General features: G+C 47.7%; 1 protein-coding gene across 2 annotated transcripts in view; it reads right to left on the reverse strand.

The window, feature by feature from the left end:
* Positions 1 to 5,366: 5,366 nt before the first annotated feature.
* CAMK1D (calcium/calmodulin dependent protein kinase ID) overlaps positions 5,367 to 22,470 on the reverse strand; it is a 376,228-nt gene continuing 359,124 nt past the window's right edge. Inside the window, exons 8-11 of one of the 2 annotated variants that reach the window (XM_074324976.1) lie at positions 21,337 to 21,415; positions 14,888 to 14,975; positions 13,842 to 13,963; positions 5,367 to 11,590 (exon numbers count right to left, since the gene is read on the reverse strand). In XM_074324976.1, coding sequence (XP_074181077.1) covers positions 11,566 to 11,590; positions 13,842 to 13,963; positions 14,888 to 14,975; positions 21,337 to 21,415 — 314 coding nt within the window. In that variant the 3' untranslated portion in view covers positions 5,367 to 11,565. The remainder of the gene's footprint in view (positions 11,591 to 13,841; positions 13,964 to 14,887; positions 14,976 to 21,336; positions 21,416 to 22,470) is intronic. The other variant, XM_074324975.1, reaches the window with a different exon arrangement.

Here is a 22,470-nt window from a genome sequence, read left to right on the forward strand (position 1 = left end):
CTTATGTATAAAATTGAGATATAATTGTACCGATGTAATAGGGTTGTTATAAGGATTGAAGGAGTTAATATTCAAAGCAAGTTTAAAACAGTGGTAGGCACACAGTGCTACTGACAGTTAATGAGTTTCTGAGAGCACAGTGGGAGGGTTTAGGGGGTTTTAAAGGACAGAGGAGTCAGACAAGAGGAGGCACCATCATACACGGGTGGAAGCCACACCTGGGAGGGAGGCTTGGGCTAGACTTAATCCCGGACTCTTAGAGGAAGACGGGTTATCACTTACAGTTACAGTCTAGGTTTGTTTCACTGGACGCTGTGGCGTCTTAGATTAAGGTGATGTGAGGGCCAGGCCACCGTGGTTCTGCACTTGAGAATCACCGAGGGCACCTTTTCACCAGAAACCCTGGTTCAGTTGGCCAGGCCATTAGCATTTGTGAAACGTCTCCAAGGTGCCTGAATGTGCAGGCAGTTTCCAGAACCAGCAGAAGACACTCCTTCGAGACCCTTGCTACGCAAAGTGGGGTCAAGGGATCAAAGGCACCATCTGCTGCATCAGAATCTGCATTTTAGTCAGATCCCCTAAGATGAAGTGAGACATCCTGGGGTGCAGCAGTTTGAGCAGTGGCAGCCTGGGGTCTTCTGCCAGGAGCACTGCTGAGGAAGAGGCCTGTCCTCCAGGGTGGGCTGATCACCTGAGCCAAAGGTGATGGGAAATCCTTCCCATGTGCTGGCTCTTGACACACTCCCTCACTTGTGGGGATTACAATCCAGATATAAGAAAATTAATTTTAAAGACTTACCCCTGAGTGAGTAAGCTTTCTCTTCTCCCCCAAGGGGGCATGTGACCAGCACCTTGGGCTAGCTGAGTGCAAAAGCCAGCTATTTCCATGTCGGGCTGAGGAACACCTGGCCCCACTGGAAGGGTTGGTCCATGTGCTCTTCTGCGATTACAGCCAGGTTGGTCTGAGGATTCTGCACCGCAGTGAGCTTTTCTCCATGAGCTGACAGAAACAGCTGGACCCAGTGAGGCCAGTGGAAACAGATCTTGATACGCTCAAAAATAAAATGTAATTTGAACCTTAAAAAGAAAAAAAGGGGGGGAGGAGAGGAGATGGGCAAAGAGGTAGGCAAGAGAAAAAGTTAAAAAGTTGACCAAGAGGGTGGCCGGATTGCTCAGTTGGTTAGAGCGCGAGCTCTTAACAACAAGGTTGCCAGTTCGATTCCCACATGGGCTAGTGAACTGCGCTTTCCACAACTAGATTGAAGACAATGGCTTGAGCTTGGACCTGAGCTGCCAGTGGGCAACTGGTTGGCTCAGTGATTAGAGCACGGTGCTCAGACCACCAAGGTCGCCGGTTTGAGTTCCACATGAGCCAGTGAACTGCACCCTCCACAACTAGACTGAAAACAATGACTTGACTTGGAGCTGAGCTGCATCCCCCACAACTAGATTGAAAAAAACAATGACTTGACTGCCTGGAAAAACACACTGTCCCCCAATATTCCCCGATAATAAAAATAAATAAATAAATGGGGGAAAAAATGTTGACCAAAAACTGTGTTTTCCTGGCCCACTGTGTCTTTCTGGAAAGAGTCCGTGCTTGCTGATGGAAACATAGTAGGAAGATGAGCTCATACTGAATACAGCTCCTCTCAGGGCAGGCTGGAAGAAAACAAGAGAGCTGAGACACTTTCTTGAAAATAAATCAGCGGCTCTGAAGACAGTTTGGAGGAGAATACCAGATGACAGGGAAGCCTGCATGTTAGGAATGAAACTCTGTATGTATGAACAGAACTTTCCAGAGATATTAATCAGAGAACTGACTCACTTCAAAAACAAACAAAGCAACAAAACCCCAGCCGTGTTATAATTACTGTCCGCATCTCCAATTTTAGATGAAATCCACCTTTGTGACATTTCACCTGAGAAATGGGACAACAGAAGAGCAGAATGCATATGGGCTGGTTACACAGTCAGGCCTATGCTCTCTGCGGTTCCTCATCTATTGGACTGAATGGTCTGGCCTGTACTAGTGAAAAAACATAACTTCATCACGGAGCTACAGAATGAATCCTAGCATTGGTGAGGTTCCAAAACGTTAACTGATTTGATCGTGTCATTCGGCAACTCAATAATTGCCAGTGACCCCCAGTACCTACTAAATAAATGAAGTCCAGATTTCATAGTTTAGAATTCAATGACCGGCACAAAGTCAGGAGAAGCTGTACAACAGAATGACCTTTAGTGTCAGCCCCAGCTGAGTTTGAAAGTCTGCTGACCTCGGGAAAATCACTGAACCTTTCTGAATCCATCTGGTAATAAGGGCACCTTCCCTCGTGGGCTGATGATTCAATGAAATGCACTTAGCACAGTAAATGGTTAATACATGTCGTTATTATTATTACTTATTGTTGATGATGACAATACAAGGCTCCTCCAGCCTGCCTCTCTCCCAAGGAAATATGGCCAATCCCATCTGCACAGTTTCTAGCCTCCATGGTCTCTCACTCTGTTCCTACCAATTTTTCCCGTCCAAACCCTACCCTTTCTTCCAGGTTCACGGCCAGGGCTCCCTCTTTCATGCAGCCTTTGAGGGTAGGGTCCAAGTCAGAGCCACCTTGGTTTTCTCAGAATGAATGAAAACCATTGCTATAGTAGGTGCTCAAAAAATGTTGAGTAAATGAACAAAAGAAAGCAAGCTGGTGACAGGGTCCGCCTGCAAGGCATTGCTGGGAACTGGTAGGGGAATAGATCAGGGAGGGTTGGTGGGCTCTGAGGCACTCTGAGGGCTAATTTCCCTGCTGCCAATTGACCTGAATGAAATGCAAACTCTCTTTGGGTTTCTTGTGTGTGTGAGAAGAAAGCCAACACATTTTTCTACAGCTGTGATACCAAATGAGATCTGTAAAGTGCTTTTTCATGTACCAACCCTTAGAGATAGTCTCTTGAAGGCTAATGCTTCTCTCCGCTTCTCACATCCCTGAACAAAACAGGCCAAACTCCCCCCGGAGACTGGGCCTTGATTCTGACCTCTCACTTAGCAGCTTTCTCCAGCCTTGAAAACCTGATAAAAGTTCCAGTTGTCTCACATGTCACAGTGTAAAGCTGCAAGGTCTGCTGGGCACACACAAGCCAGCAGGTCTCTATGTGGCAACTTCATATGAATTGGGTGGATAAATAAGGACTCTTTCCCCTGCGCCCGGTGCATGGCTTGCCATGGAGGGTATGGACTGGAAAGCAGCCCCCACCACAAGCCCCTAGCTCAAGCCCTTAAATGGTGGGTCTGTATGTGCACACGCACGCATACAAACACACACACATATACACACACACAGACACATTCTCTCTCTTAGAAAGAGACAATGTATTAAGAGTGCTCTTTTGGAGATTGCACATTCTAGGGGCTCAGCACAGGTTTTGCAACCAAATATGTACAAAGAAGAACAGAGCTAAGCACACCTCCTCTTCTTCCTAGGTCTTCCTCGAGCTGCAGAGTGCTGGCACAGCCAAGTACACACATACCCCTGCGAATGCAAGTAGCGCAGCCGACTGGCTTGGGCTGAGTGTGAATTGAAGCATTCTGTTTTCAGACCCTTTCTCCATGCAATAGAGTTTTGTTCTCGTTGTCCTCCTTGAGGGCACGGAGGGCTAGGGGCATTTGGGTGTACGTGATTGGTGCCCCGTTTTGCCATTAAGCTGCTGCCTGCTGTGACCAGCCCGCTGTTTCCTGGATGGACAATCCTGTCATGCTGCACTATTTACCTCTTACTCTTACTATTTACCTCTTGTTGGCCCCTACGTGCCTGGTCAGTGATAGATATTCACAAGAAGCTCCAGACCGAGTTTTATCTGAAAAATACAGATAACGTGGGTTGAATTTTAGTGCCACAGCGAGCTTTGAGCAAAGGGAGGCCAGGTGAGTGCTGGAAGGACAGAGGTGCCGGCCCACTCGATGTGACTGGAGCCAAGCGCAGAGCAGGCTTCACCTCCAACACTTCACCTCGAAGGCCCTAAGTAGTACCTACCTGCTGTTGGGATCAGTTTTAGATGCACACTAGACGTACAGCGGAAAAGTGCATTTGCTTCAGCTAAATTTTCAGTCACAGTTGGTGAACCCTCTCTTTAATCAATCCTTATGGACAGTTTTCAAAAGTTGTTAGGTTACCAAAGTTCATTCATTTCATAAAATCTGCATTAACAATGTCACCTATGCATCCACTGAATGATCCCTTGTGTTGACATACCTCATAATTAGAGTCTGGGCTAAGGGAAGCCATGATCAACTAAGAAAGGACTAGCTGTCAGAGACGGTGTGCACTGTACTATGCAGGCAGACCTGGGAGAAGTCACAAGTTCCGTTCCAGCCCCCTGCAATAGAAAGCTTATTACAATAAAGTGAGTCACATGCATTTTTGGTTTCCTGGTGCACATAAAAGCTATGCTATCACACGCGCAATAGCATGTCTAAAAAAACAATGTACACACCTTAATTTTAAAACCTCTTATGGCTAAAAAATGCTCACTATCATCTGAGCAAGTCAAAATCTTTTGCTGGTGCAGGAGCTTGTAAAAAATGCAGTATCTGCAAAGTGCAATAAAATGAGGTACACCTGTATTTCTTTGGGGCTCACTTATTTCTATGAAGGCCCATCTGTAATCACTTGATACTGGCTGTGTGGGACAGTGTTCATTCTCCATTTCTGTAACATACGTCCATTCATCCCCCACCACCCACCACACACACACACACACACACACACACACACACACACACACATTATTTGCATTGAAGAAATTGTACGGTCATCAGACTCAATCTCCACAATATATTTGATGACCTATGAACTGTAAGTCCCCCCCAACCACCCCCCCCAAAAAAAAAAGGAAAAGAATCTTCCTTTGGGCATCAAGAACTCCAAGACTATGCTGAGGACATAGTGACGTGCATGTGTGTGCCCTGAACCCCGACTGAGAGAGAGCTTTCTGCAAATCAACACTCGCTTATTCTCCAAACAACTCAAGGCTAGCTAGTTACTGAGTTATTGTGATTGGGGAGTCCAGGCTCACCTCCAGACACCTGTGCAGCAGCAAGGAAAAGGGGGAGCTTTCCTGTCCAGCAGGGTGTTCAACCTCGGCAACCTCCACAAACCCCCAAACCAAAGCCCCAAACCTGCCCTGCCCCCTCCCTGGCACTTCATGATTATTAGACTGGAGATATGAAACATTTAGGGACCCTCGTATGCTTTCGGCGGCTCAATTCAAATGCTTTCCTTCAAATCCAAAGTTCAGAGAAAGGAGGAAAGAGAGAGCTGCTGAAACACCTACTTCCTGCTCCGTGTTGAGGAAACAAACCACATACATCCAAAGGTGATTAATTGTCTTTATTGAAGGAAAACAAGAAGTCATCAGTCTCGTCATTATGAAAGACATCTGGATACGTGTACATGATTGTCAAGGCAGAGATTCACTTGCTACATAGGCCCATTCACAATTTTGCAGAGCTGCAAACCGATATGGGCTAAACTTCTTGCAGAGTTTATCACATGCATGGAATAAATGCACAGTTCCCCTTCTTTTGGACAAGCATGTTTTTATGGAAAAATGGAACCAATCGCAATTCTGGTAATAATAGACAGGGGACATTCCTGGGTTTGACGTCAGAAGCTTTTGGAAAACATGCTTAGTGTTGGGAGAGCTGCAAGAAGGTTGATGACATTGTGTGTAGGGATTAAAGCCAATTGTGTGAAACTGTTCCAAATTTTGATTCTGGACAGAATGTACCTTTCATGTCTCCCAACCTGAACATGGGACTGACATAAACGCTCTCTGAAACATGTGGCCCCATCTTTGAAAACAAAGCATCTGAGCCATTTGGACAGTATTTCACTCCGTTCTGAAGGCCAAGTGCCCCTGGGAAGGAGAGCACAAATGTCCTCTTCCTTCTCTCTGTCTGTCTGTCCCTCCTGTGCAAGCCTGGCTGCCAGAGCTGCCCCAGCAGTCCGCTCCTTCCCCAAAGTGAAGGCCTGCCCTGAGGGCCCTGGAACCTCACTCTGTCCAGATTACGGTTTTCCTTTGAGAAGTAATTTACCTAGTGTTTGGGGGCATTCGACTCCCTGGTGACGTCTCATCGCTATGACTAAATCCTCAAACACTCCCTTCATTTTCTGTTTCCCTATCCATAAGAAAATAAAATCACCTCTAAGTAAAAGGAATCAGTAAATAAGTAGAAGTCATAATCATCATAGAAGAAGTTCCTAGAGACCAAAAGGTTAAAAACAGGTACGGCGAATGCAGAAGCGGCATTGGTACAAAGGGTGAACGCAATAGTTTGTCCCTTTGGTGTAGAAAGATACAGAGAAGCCATTCCACGCTTTGCTTTGTCCACAAAACCAGCCCTGGCAGCCACATGCTGCAGGTTTGGCTGCCAAATGCACAGGCTTTGGGTTCTTAGGAGCGCACCCCGCACCCCGCCCTGCCCCCAGAGCCACAAGCTGAGCTGTGCAGGCCGCCGGCTGGGGGGCTGGGAGAGCTGAGGTGCCTTCCCGTGGGCCAGGCCTTGGCTGGCATGCAGGCTGATTTCACAGTGGGGCTGGGCTCCTGTGCCCACACCCGGGCTGCACAGCACGGCACACAGGACCACAATGAAGGACTGGGCTGAAGGGGGCTCGGGCCTCTGTCCTCCTCTCACTGCCCCCAGTCTGCTGTCCACGGTATAGCTGTTCAAGCTAACTCATCTGCACATTAGTTTCAGGAAATGTCACCCTCCTTTTAGCAATCTGTTCGCCCACTTTACCTTTTCTATCTTAACATCTTCAATTCTGAAAACCAAAGGATTGCAACGCTTGTTTGCAAATGTCCGGTAGACTTGCAGCCTCAACCTAGGACCAGGCGCCCCCAAAAGAGTGGTGGGTTACATACAGGTATGTACTCGTTTTTGGAGAGAGAACAGTGTTTGGTCTGGAATGTGTTTAAGGACAAGGCAAACTTTGCAGGGCGAGTCGACAGGATGGGGGGGGCATCGTTTTGGGGAACATGCGGAGGCTCCGTGCATTGGGATGAGTCCGAGGACCTCCCTCCCCCTTCCCAGAAGTGACTGCGCGCCCCTGGGAAAGAGTGCGTCTTATTTCTGTGTATGGAAGCGGGAGCAGCGGCCCTTTTCCGGCTCTTGCCGTCCTTTCTCAGATCCCAAGGAAACCCTGCAGTGCCGCTGTGCCATGGAAATCACACAGTAGAGGGTGTTGCTGGCCTGAGCTCAGAGCCAGGGACCCCAGCCCTCCTGTCTTCAGCCTGGAGCAGTGATGGTGCCAGTGTGGCCTCTCCAGTGTGAAGACCAGTAGTGCCAAGACTCTGGGTGGGCCACTGGGCCATGGTGGCCAAGGCCTTAACACACTGAGGTATCTCCACTGAGCCATGGTCTGCTCTTTGTTTGAAATTGCTCATGAGACATCAAGCCCCAGTGGGTTAATTGGATTAAGCTGTCACTCCTCGAGATCGCAGGTCAGCCCCCTTTCAGGAGGGGTCCCTTGGGCTCCCTCCCCTTTGTCCCTGTTGTCCCTGACCATCGTTCTGCAGGAGAGTCCCCCCTTTCTACCCATAATCCATCCAGGACATGTTAGACACCCACGTAGACAAGTGAACAGGATGAGACTAGTGCTGGGCAGGTAAACTGAGTCTGAGGTCCTATGAGTAATCGCTTTCATCAGACGGCTCAGGTCCGGCCTCTTCAGCCAAAGTGTCTTCTTTTGACCCAAGCTGGAATGCTGAGTGCCTTGGACACTATGCTAAGAGCTACCTGTACAGTGGGACCTTGTTAAAGGTCACAAGCTGCTGCGTCAGGGGGAGCCACTCCCTGTTCTTGCGTGAGGCTTTAGAAGGGACGAAAACAAATCCCTGCCATAGCCAAGAACACGAAGCCATGCCTGCTCTTGGGGGGGAGGGGCATGCTTTTTGCATAGTTCTTTTTTTAAACAACAACAACAAAAAGGGAACATGAAGGAGGACATGTCCTTTCTATTCTCCTGTGGAGCCGGGGGCAGTAAGAGGTGGTGGAAACTGCCCACCGCAACGGTCAGCAGCATCCCTGGCACTGCTGCTGGTCCATCTGGGCACTTGCGCTGCGCGAGGGTTTTCCACAGTCGTGTGCACTTCACGTGGGCAGGTCCTCCCCTCTCAGCTCCAGGTCCTCTTCCCCACTGCAAGCCGACACTCCAGACCCCAGAGTGCCCGCTGAGGGAGGGCAGTGAGCAGTCCAGACGCCAGGGACTGGTGAAGAGCAATAAGCGGCCGCTCTGTGGGGGAGCTGCATGTGGCCGTGAACTCACTGCTGGTTGAAGGGAAATGCCAGCTTCTACTATGGGTTCACTGATGAGATGAAGCGAAGGGGGACAGGAAAGTGAGGGAGGGACAGACAGGCAGCTGAGGGAAAGACAATTTGAGGACACATTTCAAAATGTGAGAAAGAAAACCCACTTGCTCTGAGGAGGTAGGGAGAAGATGGGGGGCGGGAGAGTTGGGGCTGGAAGGAAGCCTGTGATGGGCCTGCGGTCCACACACTGGCTCTGAGAGCAGGGTGCACATGAAAGCTCAGCTAGTCCTGATGGAATTTGACAGCAGTGAGAGTGCTAGGACTTTGCCTCCCCACTTGGCAGGTCTTAACAAAAGGTACATTCTATGTTCTCTTCCAGTGTTGTAATGAAGCGTATGTGATACCAAATCCAGCTGAAAGAGGACCTCTATCCCTATACAACTCAAGCTCTCTCAAAAGAGCAAAACATCTTCCATATGGCAATTTTCTCCTCTTCCTAAAACAATAGGAAATAACCTAAGTCTGGCGGCATCGAGACAGTATGGACTTGTCCGATGTCAAGTTCAACCTTTGGGTTGAAACCAGCCACCATCGCCTCCTCCCACTACGTATGTTACCGAGACCGGATGTGTTCCAGGCCAAGCATGGCCGAGAGCTGACCCAAACTGCAAAGAGGACACCTGCGGTAGGGCCCATCTTTCAGCTGCACTTTTCAGGTAGGACATACTTTCAAACTACTTGGATATAACACGCACGCCACCTATCCGCTCCAGAAAACCATGTAATCACCAATAAGGGACTTGGGCTTCAAATGCTGCTTTCCCAACACAACTGCCTGCGTATCGCACACAGTACAAAGAGCTGACGACTACACAGGCACACACTACAGGTACCAAATTCAGGCTGAGGTGACATCTAATTACTGGGTTTCTTATACTGTAGAAACTTAAATGTTCTGTTACACGTGTTAGGTGACATCCTACTGAATCCCCTGGAGAGATGCCTGTTTCCTCAGATTCCCTGTACAAGACTCATGCTATTGTCCTGAATGTGGGGGGTGGATGCATACCCAACTCAGGCGGCACTTGTTTTTTAACTGGGTCTATTGTCATTTTATAGACTTGTCCAGGCTTTTTACAGACTCTGAAGAGTGACAGACTGATTTCATTCTGGATGCCAGTGTGGCAGCCACCAAGCACAATTCCTGCCCAGGGGCTGAGTGCCTTCGTTGTTTGTGGGAACAGGGGGACCAGCTGCCTGTCTTTCCAGCTATTCTTATGAATGCCTGCACTGCTGTCCTAAAGGAGGCAGAATTAAGCCGCTGAATCTCCTAACACTCTGTGTGTGTGTGTGTGTGTGTGTGTGTGTGTGTGTGTGTGTGTGTGTGTGTGTATGTTGCAGGCAGCTATCCATAAACATTTGGCCTAGACATAGGCAAAGGTGTGGAAGTGATGGAGAAGGCTTGACCAATAGAACCTGCCAAGTTTGGCCAACTGCAGGAGAAGGGCATGAGGACAACAGCCGGGAATGTCACTAGACCCTCAGGCAGACCTCAGGGACACACGCCGGCTGGAACTGACGGTGGGATGCAGACTCACATGGTGACAGGGCTGAGGGACGGCTTTTGCAAAGCAGGCGTTGGGAGTCACCTGCTTGCCTCTACAGAACAGCATCCCTGCAGGCTCCTTGAGAAGTGGTTTGCCCTGGGTTTCACCCCGTGACTGCTGTGTCCTGCACACCGACCGACCATGTGGCTGAACAACGTGGCTGTTTCCCTAGGTCACTGACAGTGTTAGCTCTGCAAGTCTGACACCCCGGGAAATCCTTCAGTCCTGGGGAAACTGGGACCTTTGGTGACCCCACCACCACAGGTCTAGTTTTCAGATTGCCCTGGTCAGAGGGACAGCTTCAAGTGCCGGCTGGGCCTGGCTGAGGTGGGGTCTGGCCATCACTGCAGTGGCCAGTGTCCTGCTTACTTGACAGGTCACCTCTCCTCACTATCCCAGATAAACGGACTCTTTACCTAGGCCATTTCCCTCTCCTCCTCCAGATAACATTCGTACAAGAATAGGGTAAAAATGTGCAGAAACAATTTATGTGAGTTGTAGGCCATTTTAAGTGTAAGCTTAGAAATGCATTTTTAAGAAACAGAGATTAATTTGAAAACTGCATAGCTGAGAGCAGTGCTTTCATGGGTGACCCCTCATGAGAAATGAGAGCTGCCTGGAAGGTTCACTTGAAACAAAATGGCATCTTCTTCCTTTTGTGAGGGAAATCCTTAGATATCTGCTGGGTGGGCATCTCCTTCATAGCAAGTCCAGCCTCTGAAGTTCAGCCTTTAGTCTCAGGGGGGCAGGCTTCTTAATTTCTGACCGCTGATGGCAAGGGGCCCTGGCGTCTTGGTTGGCGAGGGGTTTGCCGAAGGAGTTACCGGGAAAGGTTTTCTGCAGGTTCCCTCCCAAAGCGACCCAGAGAGGAGTTCAGCCCAGCAGAACTGTTGAATTGTCTTCTTAGAGAGCTGCCCCTCCAGACAGAAAGAGAAGGAAGAGAAGTAAAGTGCACTCTTTGCCTTGGAGACAGATTCTCGACCCTCTCATTAGAATTTTAAAAAATATCTTTAAATTCACCTTGGAGGGAAAAAAATCGCTTAAAGATTAACATAAACTCTATACTGACAAGCAAAAGATATAGGTCATATAACAAAGAAGTATAGATTGCAAGGACATATTTCTTAAAAAGAAAAAAATGAAACTCTAATGCACAATATTTACCAATACTTAAATAATCCAGTTGAAACCATTTTTGTCATTAATTAAAAAAAAATACAACATAGATGGTTACCTATACTGAGAAGAGCGGAAATGACAGGAGTTGGGGAGAGGATAAAGAGTCCATTCCGTTAGAGCTTTGCAAGATTCATATATACAGCACCAGATCCTATTAAATCAGCTCCCTTGAGTCAGTACAGTTTGTGAGAAATGAACATTTCAGAATTGCAGTATAAAATATGGCCATAAAAAAACTTCTGTCTTCCAGTCCTGTGCAGAAAGGCGCACCATGCAAGGTGGGATCACTCTGGCGTAGCTGGTGGCGCTGGAGGCCCCCAGGGGCCCCATTCCCAGCCCCACGTGAGGCCCCACCCCCTGGGCCCCATCTCCAGAGCCAGTCACTTGCTTCCAGAGTGCACTGTCGTCACAGTGGTGGGCCTCGGTCTCCGCTCCGCTCCCACTCCTGAGACCCCTGATGAAGAGGAAATGAAACTACAGAGCGTGGAGGGTGCCAGACCTGCAGGCAACAGTGGACACAAGAGTTCAAAGCTTCAGAAGGAAATACTTGCTTCCCTTCCCCCTGCAAGGATTTGTTGGCAGCTGGGGTCAAACTTTTATGCACTCGATTCTAAACTTTTACGTACCCATAGTTAAACATTTGCAATGTGTCCAGAATGCTTTCTTCTTAGCCCCAATTCGTCCTCCCCTTTTCATTATAACTGTTTTGTATTTGAATACGACATGGGTTAGCCATACTAGTATGACAGGTTCCATTTACTGAGCACTTTCTATGTACTATGCGTCAGGTTAAGTGTTGAATAAACATTAGCATTATGAGAACTGTTTATTACAACTCCATGAACTAGGGATTTTAAGAATGAAGAAAGAATGTGATTCCCCTTTCTGCCCTCTGCTTGGTGTGTGGTCTGTACTCTTGGCTAAGAAGCATTTGTAACACAGAGCACATTGAAATGAGGCTGTTTACCTCTTCCTCTGTGAACTCAGCAACCCCCCTGGTCTAGAAAAATTCCTCACAGGCTGCACTGCAACACTCCGTAAGCAGATATGCTAGCACCGAAAGGTCTGGATGTGGGCTCAAGCCACTACAACTTAGCTCCAGTAGTGTATTCCCCCTCATGAACTCTGTAGGCTCAGACATAGGAAGGTACATAAAATAAATGATTAAGTGGCTTCCTTGTCGGAGCCATTGTATGACTCTTCAAAGAAACGATCTATTGTGGGGTTCCCCTTGACCAGAGGGTACAAAGGATCTCTGCTAAAATATAAATGTGGCTCTACAGTAGTGTGCAATTGGTTCGGGGGACTCTCATGGAGATGTCTTGGGAAACTTTAAGGGCTGGACATTCCAGAATGAGATGGGGGGACTATTTGGAGAGCAAGAGAGGAAGGGAACCCTTTTCCAAGGTTAACGGGAAGGAATGTGATGCCCAGAGTGAGGCCAAGCTGAAGGGTACTCAACGGTTAGGGAGATGCAGGTTGATGGGAAACATGAAAGCAACTGCTCTGAGGTAGACAGGAGCCATTGGTACAGCCTGACATGAGAAGAAGATAAATATACAGAGCGGGGAGTGGAAGAGAGAAACAAGGAGAGGAGTTATGCCCTCAATGACACAACATCCCACGCAAAGATGAAGGACAATGAAATACTACTATTACTTTGATTGCAAAGCCAATGCATTTCATGTAAATCAGCTCCAATTATCATCATCATCATCATCAAAAATATACATGTGAAAAGTCACTGAGATCAGGCTGTCATGAGTCTCTGCCACCCCCTGCTCAAATTCTAAGAGTGACTCCCAATGACAAGCAAACAGAGGGCAAGGAAACAGATCAGAAAGACATGGCCATGTCCAGAAAGACATGGCCGTGTGGGACTGAAGCCACAGAATTCTCATAATAAATGGAAATAATAACATGTAGCGTTCTGTGAATATTACATAATTAATTTTTGGAATGTAAATTGGTGCAGCCACTATGGAAAACAGTGTGGAGACTCCTCAAAAAATTAAGAATAGAGCTACCACATGACCCAGCAATCTGGGTATCTACCCCAAATTTTGAAAACACTTATTCGTAAAGATATATGCACCCCCATCTTCATTACACCATTATTCACAATGGCTAAGACATGGAAACAACCTAAGTGTCCTTCAATAGATGCTTGGGTAAAGAAGATGTGGTGCATATACACAGTGGAATATTACTCGGCCACAAGCAAGGATGAAATACTACCATTTGATATTCTTGAGAGCTTCATGCTAAGTGAAATAAGTCAGATGGAAAAGGACAAGAACCATATGACTTCACTAATATGTGGGATATAAAACAAAAAGCAACAAAGAAACAAAGAAACTCGTAGACACAGACAACAGAATGGTGGTTACCAGAGGGGAAGGAGGGTGAGGGGAGGCTAGAGAGGGTAAAAGGGGTCAAATCTATGGTGACAAAAGGAGGCTAAGCTTTGGGTGGTGAGCACACATTAGAGTGTAGAGGTGTCATATTATAAAGACATACACCTGAAACTTATGTAATGTTATTAACCAACGTTACCCCAATAAATGTAATTTAAAAGAAGAAAATAATTTTAAGAATTAAATCATTTGCGAAGTTGTTGGGAATACTAAATGGGATAAATTATTGCAAGTGTCTGATACACAGCAGGTACTCAGCAAATGGCAATGCTCCCCTCTCCACCCCACATTTATCTTAAATGCCAGTTGAAAAGTTCTGTTTTTGCTACATACGCACAATCTTTTTGGCTGGGCAGACTGAGGTTGCTTGAAACGCTTGCATTTGAACTGTCCAGGCTGCTGCCAAGGTGGAGTTTTCTCATATGCCTCACGACGGCTGTGGCGTTAAATGCTTGCTGAAATTTCAGAAAGGCAAAAAACAGACAAAATATTCCAATGAATTAAAAAGATGCAGGCTGTCTCCTATTATTTCTTGTTACCCTAAGCACCTCAAACTTCTGAAAATGTTCTCGTGATACCCTAGAAAGGAAATTTATTTTGCCCCTGCTTCCAAAAGTACACTGATGTATTTGATCCCTCCCTCCATCAAAATATATTTTGAAGATTTAAAAACATTTTTCTTTCAATGTAATAAACATATGGAATAAATGTAAACCAATTCTCTACAACTTCAGAAGTGAGTCTTAGAATACAAGGCATATTGGAATAATACTGTACCTTAAAACAATGTTTTAAAAGTTTTTATATTCCTATTATTGGTGCTTTTGTTCCAAATAGTAGCATTTCCTCTGAATAAAAGAGGTCAGTGTTGCTCATTTTGTTTCTGTGTGGTCTCTCACTGTTGGTTCGTAACTACCCAACCTGATCAGCACTTAGGGTTTAGGTAACCAGTGGCTGATCAAAAAATGTTGGTTTAAATCCATCACATTTTTATCAGAAAATATTGATGAGTTCAACTCAGATTTCCTGGGTTTTTTCTCCTGCATGTCACTTTAATACAGGTCGACTATTCAAAGTTCCAGCAAAGTGGAGAAAGACCACAGGGATTACGTTTGTAAGATACAGCAAATGAGGCAGAGCTGGCACTATTGCTATTTTTGACTCCCAGAGGGGAAATGTTACAGCACAGATTTTGTGCCTCTCACGCCATGCTACTCCCTTCAAGTCTTCATCGTTAGCTGTTAAAATCAGCAAAATGATTGGGGTGAGGTTCATCAAGCGTGGGTGATGGTGACGTTTAGAAACCAGAAACGCTCCACCTGCAGGACGAGTTCAAAGGAGCGTCACATTCACGGGGATCTGATGGACATGACACTTACTCTCCATTTGCTCTTGGCGAAGTTCTTCCGGATCTGGGCGCTGACGGACTCGTGGATGTTTTTGTTGAGGGCAGTGTCACCTGCAATCCTGAAACAGAGGCAAAGATGCTTCTTCAAAAGGGTTTTAAGGGGCTCCAGCACTGGCACTGCTTTCCCCAGGAAGCCTCCGCCTGGTCTTGCCCTGAGGTTCCCTGAGAGCCTAGCTCTGCCCTCTGTTCCAGGCTGCTGATGGCTCTGGTCTGAACGCACAGTCGGCTACCACTGCACTCAAAGTTCGTCCCACTTCTACAGTCTGCACCCTGAAAGGTCAGGGCCTGCTCAGCACCTCCGTGGTTGACCTCTCTGCCGGGCTCTCACTTTGTCCTTTTAGGACCCCCATGACTGCAACTTAAGAATCCCCAATGATAATGCAAGCTGAGCTTCCATCCTGCTCTCTTCCCTCCCCTCCCTCCCGCCAGCTTTCTGCCTGCAGTGCTTTGCCTCCACCATCTCCTCCGTGTTCCCTGTCTAGTCTGACCACCAGATCCCTACTCAGAGCTGCCTTCCCAGCTTCCTCCCCCTATCCCCCACAGCCCCTCCCTGCCATCTCTGGGCCCTCTTTCCCGCGGACCCGCTCACATCCCTGGGCCCACAGCTCCCTTCTGGTTCCATCCCAGCTGAAATAAGCTCTGCAGCTTTCTGCTCGCCCACAGCCACACTGGCCGCCCCTCACCTTTCTGTGCTCAGTGAGAGGGTCCCCAGGCTTAGCTCAGCCCTGGTTGGCACATCTTTTACTCCTGAATTAGGTGAGTTCTCACACATGCCAGGACCACGTCTACTCTACATTCAGTTGGGTCCTTCATCTTATTGGACATTACTTCTTACTTGTTCCTTAGCCTTCTATTAGAGAAGGCAGGTTTCTCTTTACTTCCTGTCCTTAAATTTCCCCCTCATCCTATGACTTCCTCCCTCAGCCTCTCTCTCTCTCTCTCTCTCTCTCTCTCTCTCTCTCTCTCTCTCTCTCTGTCTCTGTCTCTGTCTCTCTCTGTCTCTCTCTGTCGGTTTACACCCTCCAGCCGTAATAATCACCTGGAGGTCGCTCAGAGCCATTCTTCTCCTGCATGTCCCTTCTCGCCTCATACTACCCTCCCTCTACATTCAACCCCTGGCCTTCCCCTCACTTTCAGAGGAAGCTGTGTTTTGCCCTCAGTCTTCTGGGCTTGGATCCTTCCATCTTCCCTTTCTTTTATACCAAACTACAAAACTGGAGGTTGATATCTGATGCCTAAAAAATAATTTCTTGCGTCTTGGAAACGTTAAAGGGCAGAAGATACTGGGGACACTGACCACGCTTTCTAGCTAGGAAGTGACCGGCAAGTGAGGAAACCTGTCGTCTCTCAGAACCAGAAGGCCTTGGACACAAAACAGCCTGGATGCCAGACTATTATGTCCAAATGTTTTGGGAAATGAAAGCAAGAAGCCGAGGGCTTATTCAGACAAGAAATCATCCCCAAATAAAAAAACATATTCCTGACCACCCAGCTTTTCACTTTAGAACTGGAAACATGGTTGATGGACTGGCCATGAAGTCCAGGCCAGGCTGGGCCAGTTTTGTATACAGTCTGATATTCCTGCTAAAAGCAGCACTCCCCCTGTACCCCCCCACATAGAGTCCTCTCTTGTGGCCAGCAGGACTGAACATACTTAGCCAAGAGGATGCTCAGAACATAACCGATGTGAACCAGGTTTCCATTTCCAACAACTGTCCAGCTCCCCCTTTCCCCAGACCCACACAGTGAATAGAAATCAAATATCTGAGCAGGCAACCGGCCCAGAACCAGAGGAACAAGGAGGTAGGGGCTGTAGACATCTTTATTAGGCATTTTCTCCTGGACAGCTCATGTGAGTATGTTTCCCTCTGCACTATTTACAAAAGCTATATCCTTAGAAAAGGAGGACGCTCCAACTCACCGGTGGCCAGCTCTTACTTGGAAACGGCACACGGAAGTGGTAGGAAGTACGGGATTCCTGGGGCTGAGCGTGGCCGCCGGGCAGAACCGCACTCCAAACCAAACAGATGTGCAAGCGGGCAGGGAGGCCCCCTTCTCTGTGGGTGAGCATGGGCCGGCATGGAAGGGAAACGCACGCTTCCAATTATTTCAGGAATGTTCCGTGCTCACTTTCCACAGCCCTAGGCCGTGCTGCAGCTGGGAAAGAAGCTAGCAGGGCCTCCGGAGGCCCAGAGGCTCCTGGCGGGCAGTCTTCCTGGGGGTACAGCCACCCTGGGCCCTGACAGCAAAAGGTCTTTCCCCAGTGGACTCCGTGAAGGAAACCATTGTCGCTATTCACCAGGAGCCAGGAAGGTTACAGTGACAACGTGTGACACTCATGACGCATGTGCTGCTAGCTTCAGCATTACTCATCGACAAAAGTGGAGGTATGGAATCTTAGACCTGGAAGGGCCTCCGTGGTCACCTCAGTTGTCCTAGGAATTGAGCAATGCCTCTAACCCAGAACTGCCTTATATATCCGGATACACACACTCCCGTACAGCTATGGGCACCCACGTTTCACTCAGGTGTCCCACTCTCCCTGCTTTCCAGTTTTGCCATGCATCCCAACACTGCAGATGGCGTTTATGTAACCCACACTGTCCTCCTCCACACACACAGCACCAAACTCCTCTCTCCTGGCCTTTGGGTGTTGTGTTTTGTACGCAGGCCACTCTGCCACCATGGCTCTGATTTCGCACTTTTCTAGCCACTGGCTCAGGACAGGCGTTGTGATGCGTATGCCCCCAGACCCCGAGGCTGGGTCCCAATTCAGAATTCTAGCTCGGCTGGCTGTAGCCAGAAGAAGGGAGGGGCCCCTGTGCACACTGAGAAGTGGCCTGCAGGTGCCCTGGCCCAGCCAACAGACCACGTCCCCAAGGTGGGCACACTGCTGAAATGGGGCACCGTGTCACCTGTGGCGCAGATGCCCAGGACTGTCACTCTGGTTTGCTTGTCACTGTGACTGGAGATTGAGGTTCTGAACAACCTGAACCAGATACATGAACTCTGCCAAGGTATTTCCCTGTAACCAGGACTGGGTCTCATGCCACCTGCCATTCCCTCATCTAAGGTTCCTTACACGCACCACTGAGAGAAAGGCAAAGCCTCAGGTGCGGGGCTCAGGAAACATCTGCTGAGATGGGCTGACTACCCTCTATAAGGAGAGCCATCTGGGACTCGCAGAGGCCTCTCCTGGCCCTGGGTGGCCTTGATGAAATGGAAGAGCAAGTGAAGAATAAGAGACGCCGCCCTCTGGAGACAGTCGATGCCCTTGGAAGCTGAGACCGCGGCTTCCACAACGGTGAGGTTGATAAAACCATGGGACAGCCACTCCACACTGCAGCTCTCAGCTGAAGCCATGCTTCCCTTGGCCCAGGCAATTTTACATACAAGAAATAAGTATCGTACATGCAGGCAAGCGGGGTATTGCAATGATGCCTGAGGTGAATGCATTCTTTTTTTATATATATATCATTTACCAGTGTTTGACTGGGAATTCTGAAATGAATATTAAAAATTATAAGCACTGAGAAAAATAGCTCTGAAGAAGGTATTTATTTGTGTAGCTCACAGGCTAACACATCTTAATGTTACCAGGCTGAGGCTGTGAGGTTTTCATCTGCAGCTCGACCCCTCCCTGAGCTCCAGACTCATTCAGCAAAGCGCCCACCACGGGTATCCATCTACACGACCCCGGCACCTTCCTCATTCTCTTTCACACAAGCCCGCTTGCTCTCCCAGTCCCTTAAACTGGAAAGTTGGGAATAACCTCAGGCCCCTGCGTTTGCCTCACCCCACCCACCGGTTCTCCTGTAGCTTGCTCACCCCTGGAGCCTCTCTCATGGTCTCCATGCATGCCCATCCCTGCAGTGCTGGGCAGGTGACCCCTCTCTGGGCCAGCCTTCTCTCCACCTGCCACCTGCACCTCCCTGTCACCCCCCTCCCCACGCCCTGTCTGCACTGCTCATCCTCTGTCCTGCAGCCAGGTGGAGCTTTCCGAAGTGCACATCTGATGACCCCACTGCAAACCTGTCCGGGGCTCCCACTGCCCAAACGGAAAAGTATGAATTCCTCAGTACAATAATAAAATAATAGCCACTCATACAGACTGGAGATTTATTAGGTACTAGGTATCTCCTTCTGTTTTTGTATGTATAATGTCATTTAATCGCTAGAAGAGTCCTATGGGGTATGCACTGGTGTTATTTATGATCTCAGTTCCACAGCGGAGGGCCAAAGCGTTAAGGAGCTTGTCCACACGGTGTAAGTGGTGAAGCCAGGGCTTGAATTTCAGCGGATTACACCAGGGCTCGTGCCAGAATCCTACCAGCTCCGCCTTCCTTTCCAGTCTCATCTCTGGCCTTGCTCCTTTGTCCCCCCTTCTCCAGGAATACCAAGTGCTGTGGTACTCAGGGTGGAGGTGCGGTGTATGTCCCCATGCACCGCCAGGTCCCTGGCCTGGCCTGAAATCCACCCCCCATCCTGGGTGACCTGGTGGGACCATGTCGTAGTGTGAGGCTCAGCACCTCCATGAATCCTACTTGATTCTGCTGACCCCATCCTGTCCCCTTTGCCAGGCCCCTCAGTAAAAATGACCTCTCCTTTCTTCGGTTTTTCAAAACTGGCTGGTGAAGGAGAGACTGGGTTTTAACTGGCCCCTTTCCTGCTTTCCATGGAGTGAGGCTGGATCAGTGAACAAGTACAAGGGAGCAAATCACTTCCCTTCTTTTCAGGTCCTGTTCCTCCTGTATAAGATAATCCCCAAAGTGTCATGCCTGTAAGATAAACACATCCTGTGGGTGGTGTACAACAGAATGATGATGGTTGACACACTGCACAGCATGTGCGACAGGTTCTCATCACGAGCAAGGACAAAACAATCTTTAGTAACTATACAAGGTGATGGATATTAACTCCGCTTATTGTGGTTAGCATTTCGCAATATATACGTATGGCAATCATTCTGCTGTACACCTTAAACTTACACAGTGTCATGTGTCAATTATATCTCAATGAAACTGAGAGAAAAAAAAGTCTATATAGCTTTAAAGTCCTATTGTTCATAAAGAAAACTTTCCTATCTCTACGGTCACATATTTTGACCTATTGTCCAAAGTGACTTATTAAAGATGATCAAGATGAGGTGTCACCCAAACTGCCTCCTTATGAAGAAAATTCTCGACCCCCCTCTCCAGCCTATTCTTTCCCTCCCCTTTACGCCTCTTGTCTGCAAAGTAGTGAAGAGCATGCATTTTCCCATCCAACAGTACGGAAAGGAAGCAGTTCTGGCTTTGCCATTAGCTAGTCATGTCGCCTTGGCTAAGTTATTTATCTTCTTTTTAAATCCATTTCCTTCTCCCTGACATGGCGATAAAGGCTACCTTACAGGGTTATTACAAAGAAAAAAAATGAGATGATATTTTAATGCAATTAGAACACAGTCTATAGAACATAATAGGCGCACAATAAATGACAGCTGTTCTTATAAATTAAAAGACTGTGAAACTGGGTCATGACATTACCGTAAGCAGGTCCCCTTTGGGAGGTTAACCAGTATGTGAGACTCTGGAGGAAATGCTACAGGAGATGTTGGAATAAACAAGGGGACAGTTTTCTAGAGTGCTTCCTAGGGGGAATTTCTCCTGAACCCAAGGTTCTGTCCATTTATTTTCATTGTATTGCCTATTTTGCTTCCCCTGACCTTTGTTTCAAAATGGATGCTCATGGTGCTTTATTAATAATAGCTTAATGAAGCAGCTACCACAGGCCAGACATTGTGTTAAACCCTTTACATCCTTCTCTCGATGATTTCTTATGCCAACCCTTAAACCAGGTATCATCACTCTCAATTTAAAGATGAGAAAATTGGGGCTCAGAAAAATTCATTTATAAACCCAACGTCACAGCTAGTCGATAGTGAAGCTCGGCTCAAACCTGTAAGTAGCTCAAAAACAAGGTGGCCTTAAGGGCACTGCTGAAAACGTCGTATACAGAATGCCACAAACTATCAATTAGTCCCTCTGGAGTTGAAGAAACACTAACTTGAAAAGTATTTTCAAAGGAAAAAAATCTCTCTAACTTCAATTCATTTAACTACTGAGTGATAAACTCAAGGAATAAAACTCCCAGCTTCACGGTTCGATAAGCAATTACCTTCAATAAAAGTGATCCTAAAAACGTTTCATGCAGTGAAAAAGCTATAGCTTTCTTTCGCACACTTATCATAAGCGCATGTAGAAGACTGCGTCCTGAGGGAACAAGAGATTGCAAGTGTTGGCTTGGGGAGAGAACTAAGGCCACTGGCCGGAGGGAGATGCAGTCACTACCCCTGGCTTTCAGAGCCAGCGACCGCCAGCAGGATGTCAGACCTGGGCAGACGTCAGGTACACCACCTCTCCAGTGGGAGATCTTCCTTACCATGGGTGCCGAGCTGCCTGCTCACATGTGTATCTTTTATTTGGATCTTTCTCCATCAGATTCCGAATGAAATCTTTTGCTGTTGAAAAAGAAAGCACAAGGGAAGGAATGAGTCTGTGGCTCAAGAGGCGATGACATGATCCCCACTGGGTCTCTGGCAGTGTCGCGTGGGGTGTGGAAAGTACGAGACCAGCCCTCCGTGTACCCTACAGTAGTTTGGACACAGGTACCAGTATTTGGGGGAAAAGGAAGCCAAGGTTTGGGACTCTGAGGCAATGAAGAGGCAGCCACCAGGCCTGGGACCCCGCTTCCCAGCTCTAAGTTCTTTCCCTCCGGAAGCTGGTGACACCTTTGGTTCAGAGACGAAATATCTTTGTCGTCATGAGCTGTTTTGTTGATGTGCTCTCCATGTGTTAGATGTCACTGATTCAACAAAATCCCCAGAGCACTTGGACCAGGGGACAAATGGGACATGCCCTTGTGGGAAGTGGAGAGTGCGGGAGGTCCAGGGCGGGTCTGACCCAGGAGCAGGACAGAGAACACAAGGGACCAGGTCACAGAATCAGAAGATGACAGTTAGGGACCAGACCGGAAATCTGCAGCCTCATAAGCTTGGGTTTGAAAGTAAAATACTCCCCGTGAGGCTCCTTCCTGCAAGCCTTGGAGAACTGTACTCAGGTTTTGAAAGATGGGGGAAGAAAGCAGGATGTTTCCAGTTAGGAGGAAATAATACAATAATGAAATACAATATTTGGATAGCTCATCACTGAGTACAAAGCTCTGTTCCGTTTATTATTTCCTTTGATCCTTGTACCACCCTCCATGGTAGGGAGTAGTACTATTAGGTTGGTGCAAAAGTAACTGCGTTTTAAAAGGTTAAAAATAATTGCAAAAACCACAATTACTTTTGCACCAACCTAATGCCATCATCATCACATTGGTGAGGAAACAATCTTGAGAAATTTCATTAGTTTCCGTGGGGCTCACTTTTGATCTTTATCCCTGAGGAATAAACTGGTGAACTTCCCTGGGAACGTGTCAGTGTGGCATGGTAGCTGGGACACGGTTCAAATTCAGCTCTGCCACTCACTCGCTGTGTGACTTCGGTCAAGTTCGCTCACCTTCCTGTCAAAT

This window comes from Rhinolophus sinicus, linkage group LG02, assembly GCF_036562045.2.
Source record: "Rhinolophus sinicus isolate RSC01 linkage group LG02, ASM3656204v1, whole genome shotgun sequence".
NCBI classification, from domain to species: domain Eukaryota; kingdom Metazoa; phylum Chordata; class Mammalia; order Chiroptera; family Rhinolophidae; genus Rhinolophus; species Rhinolophus sinicus.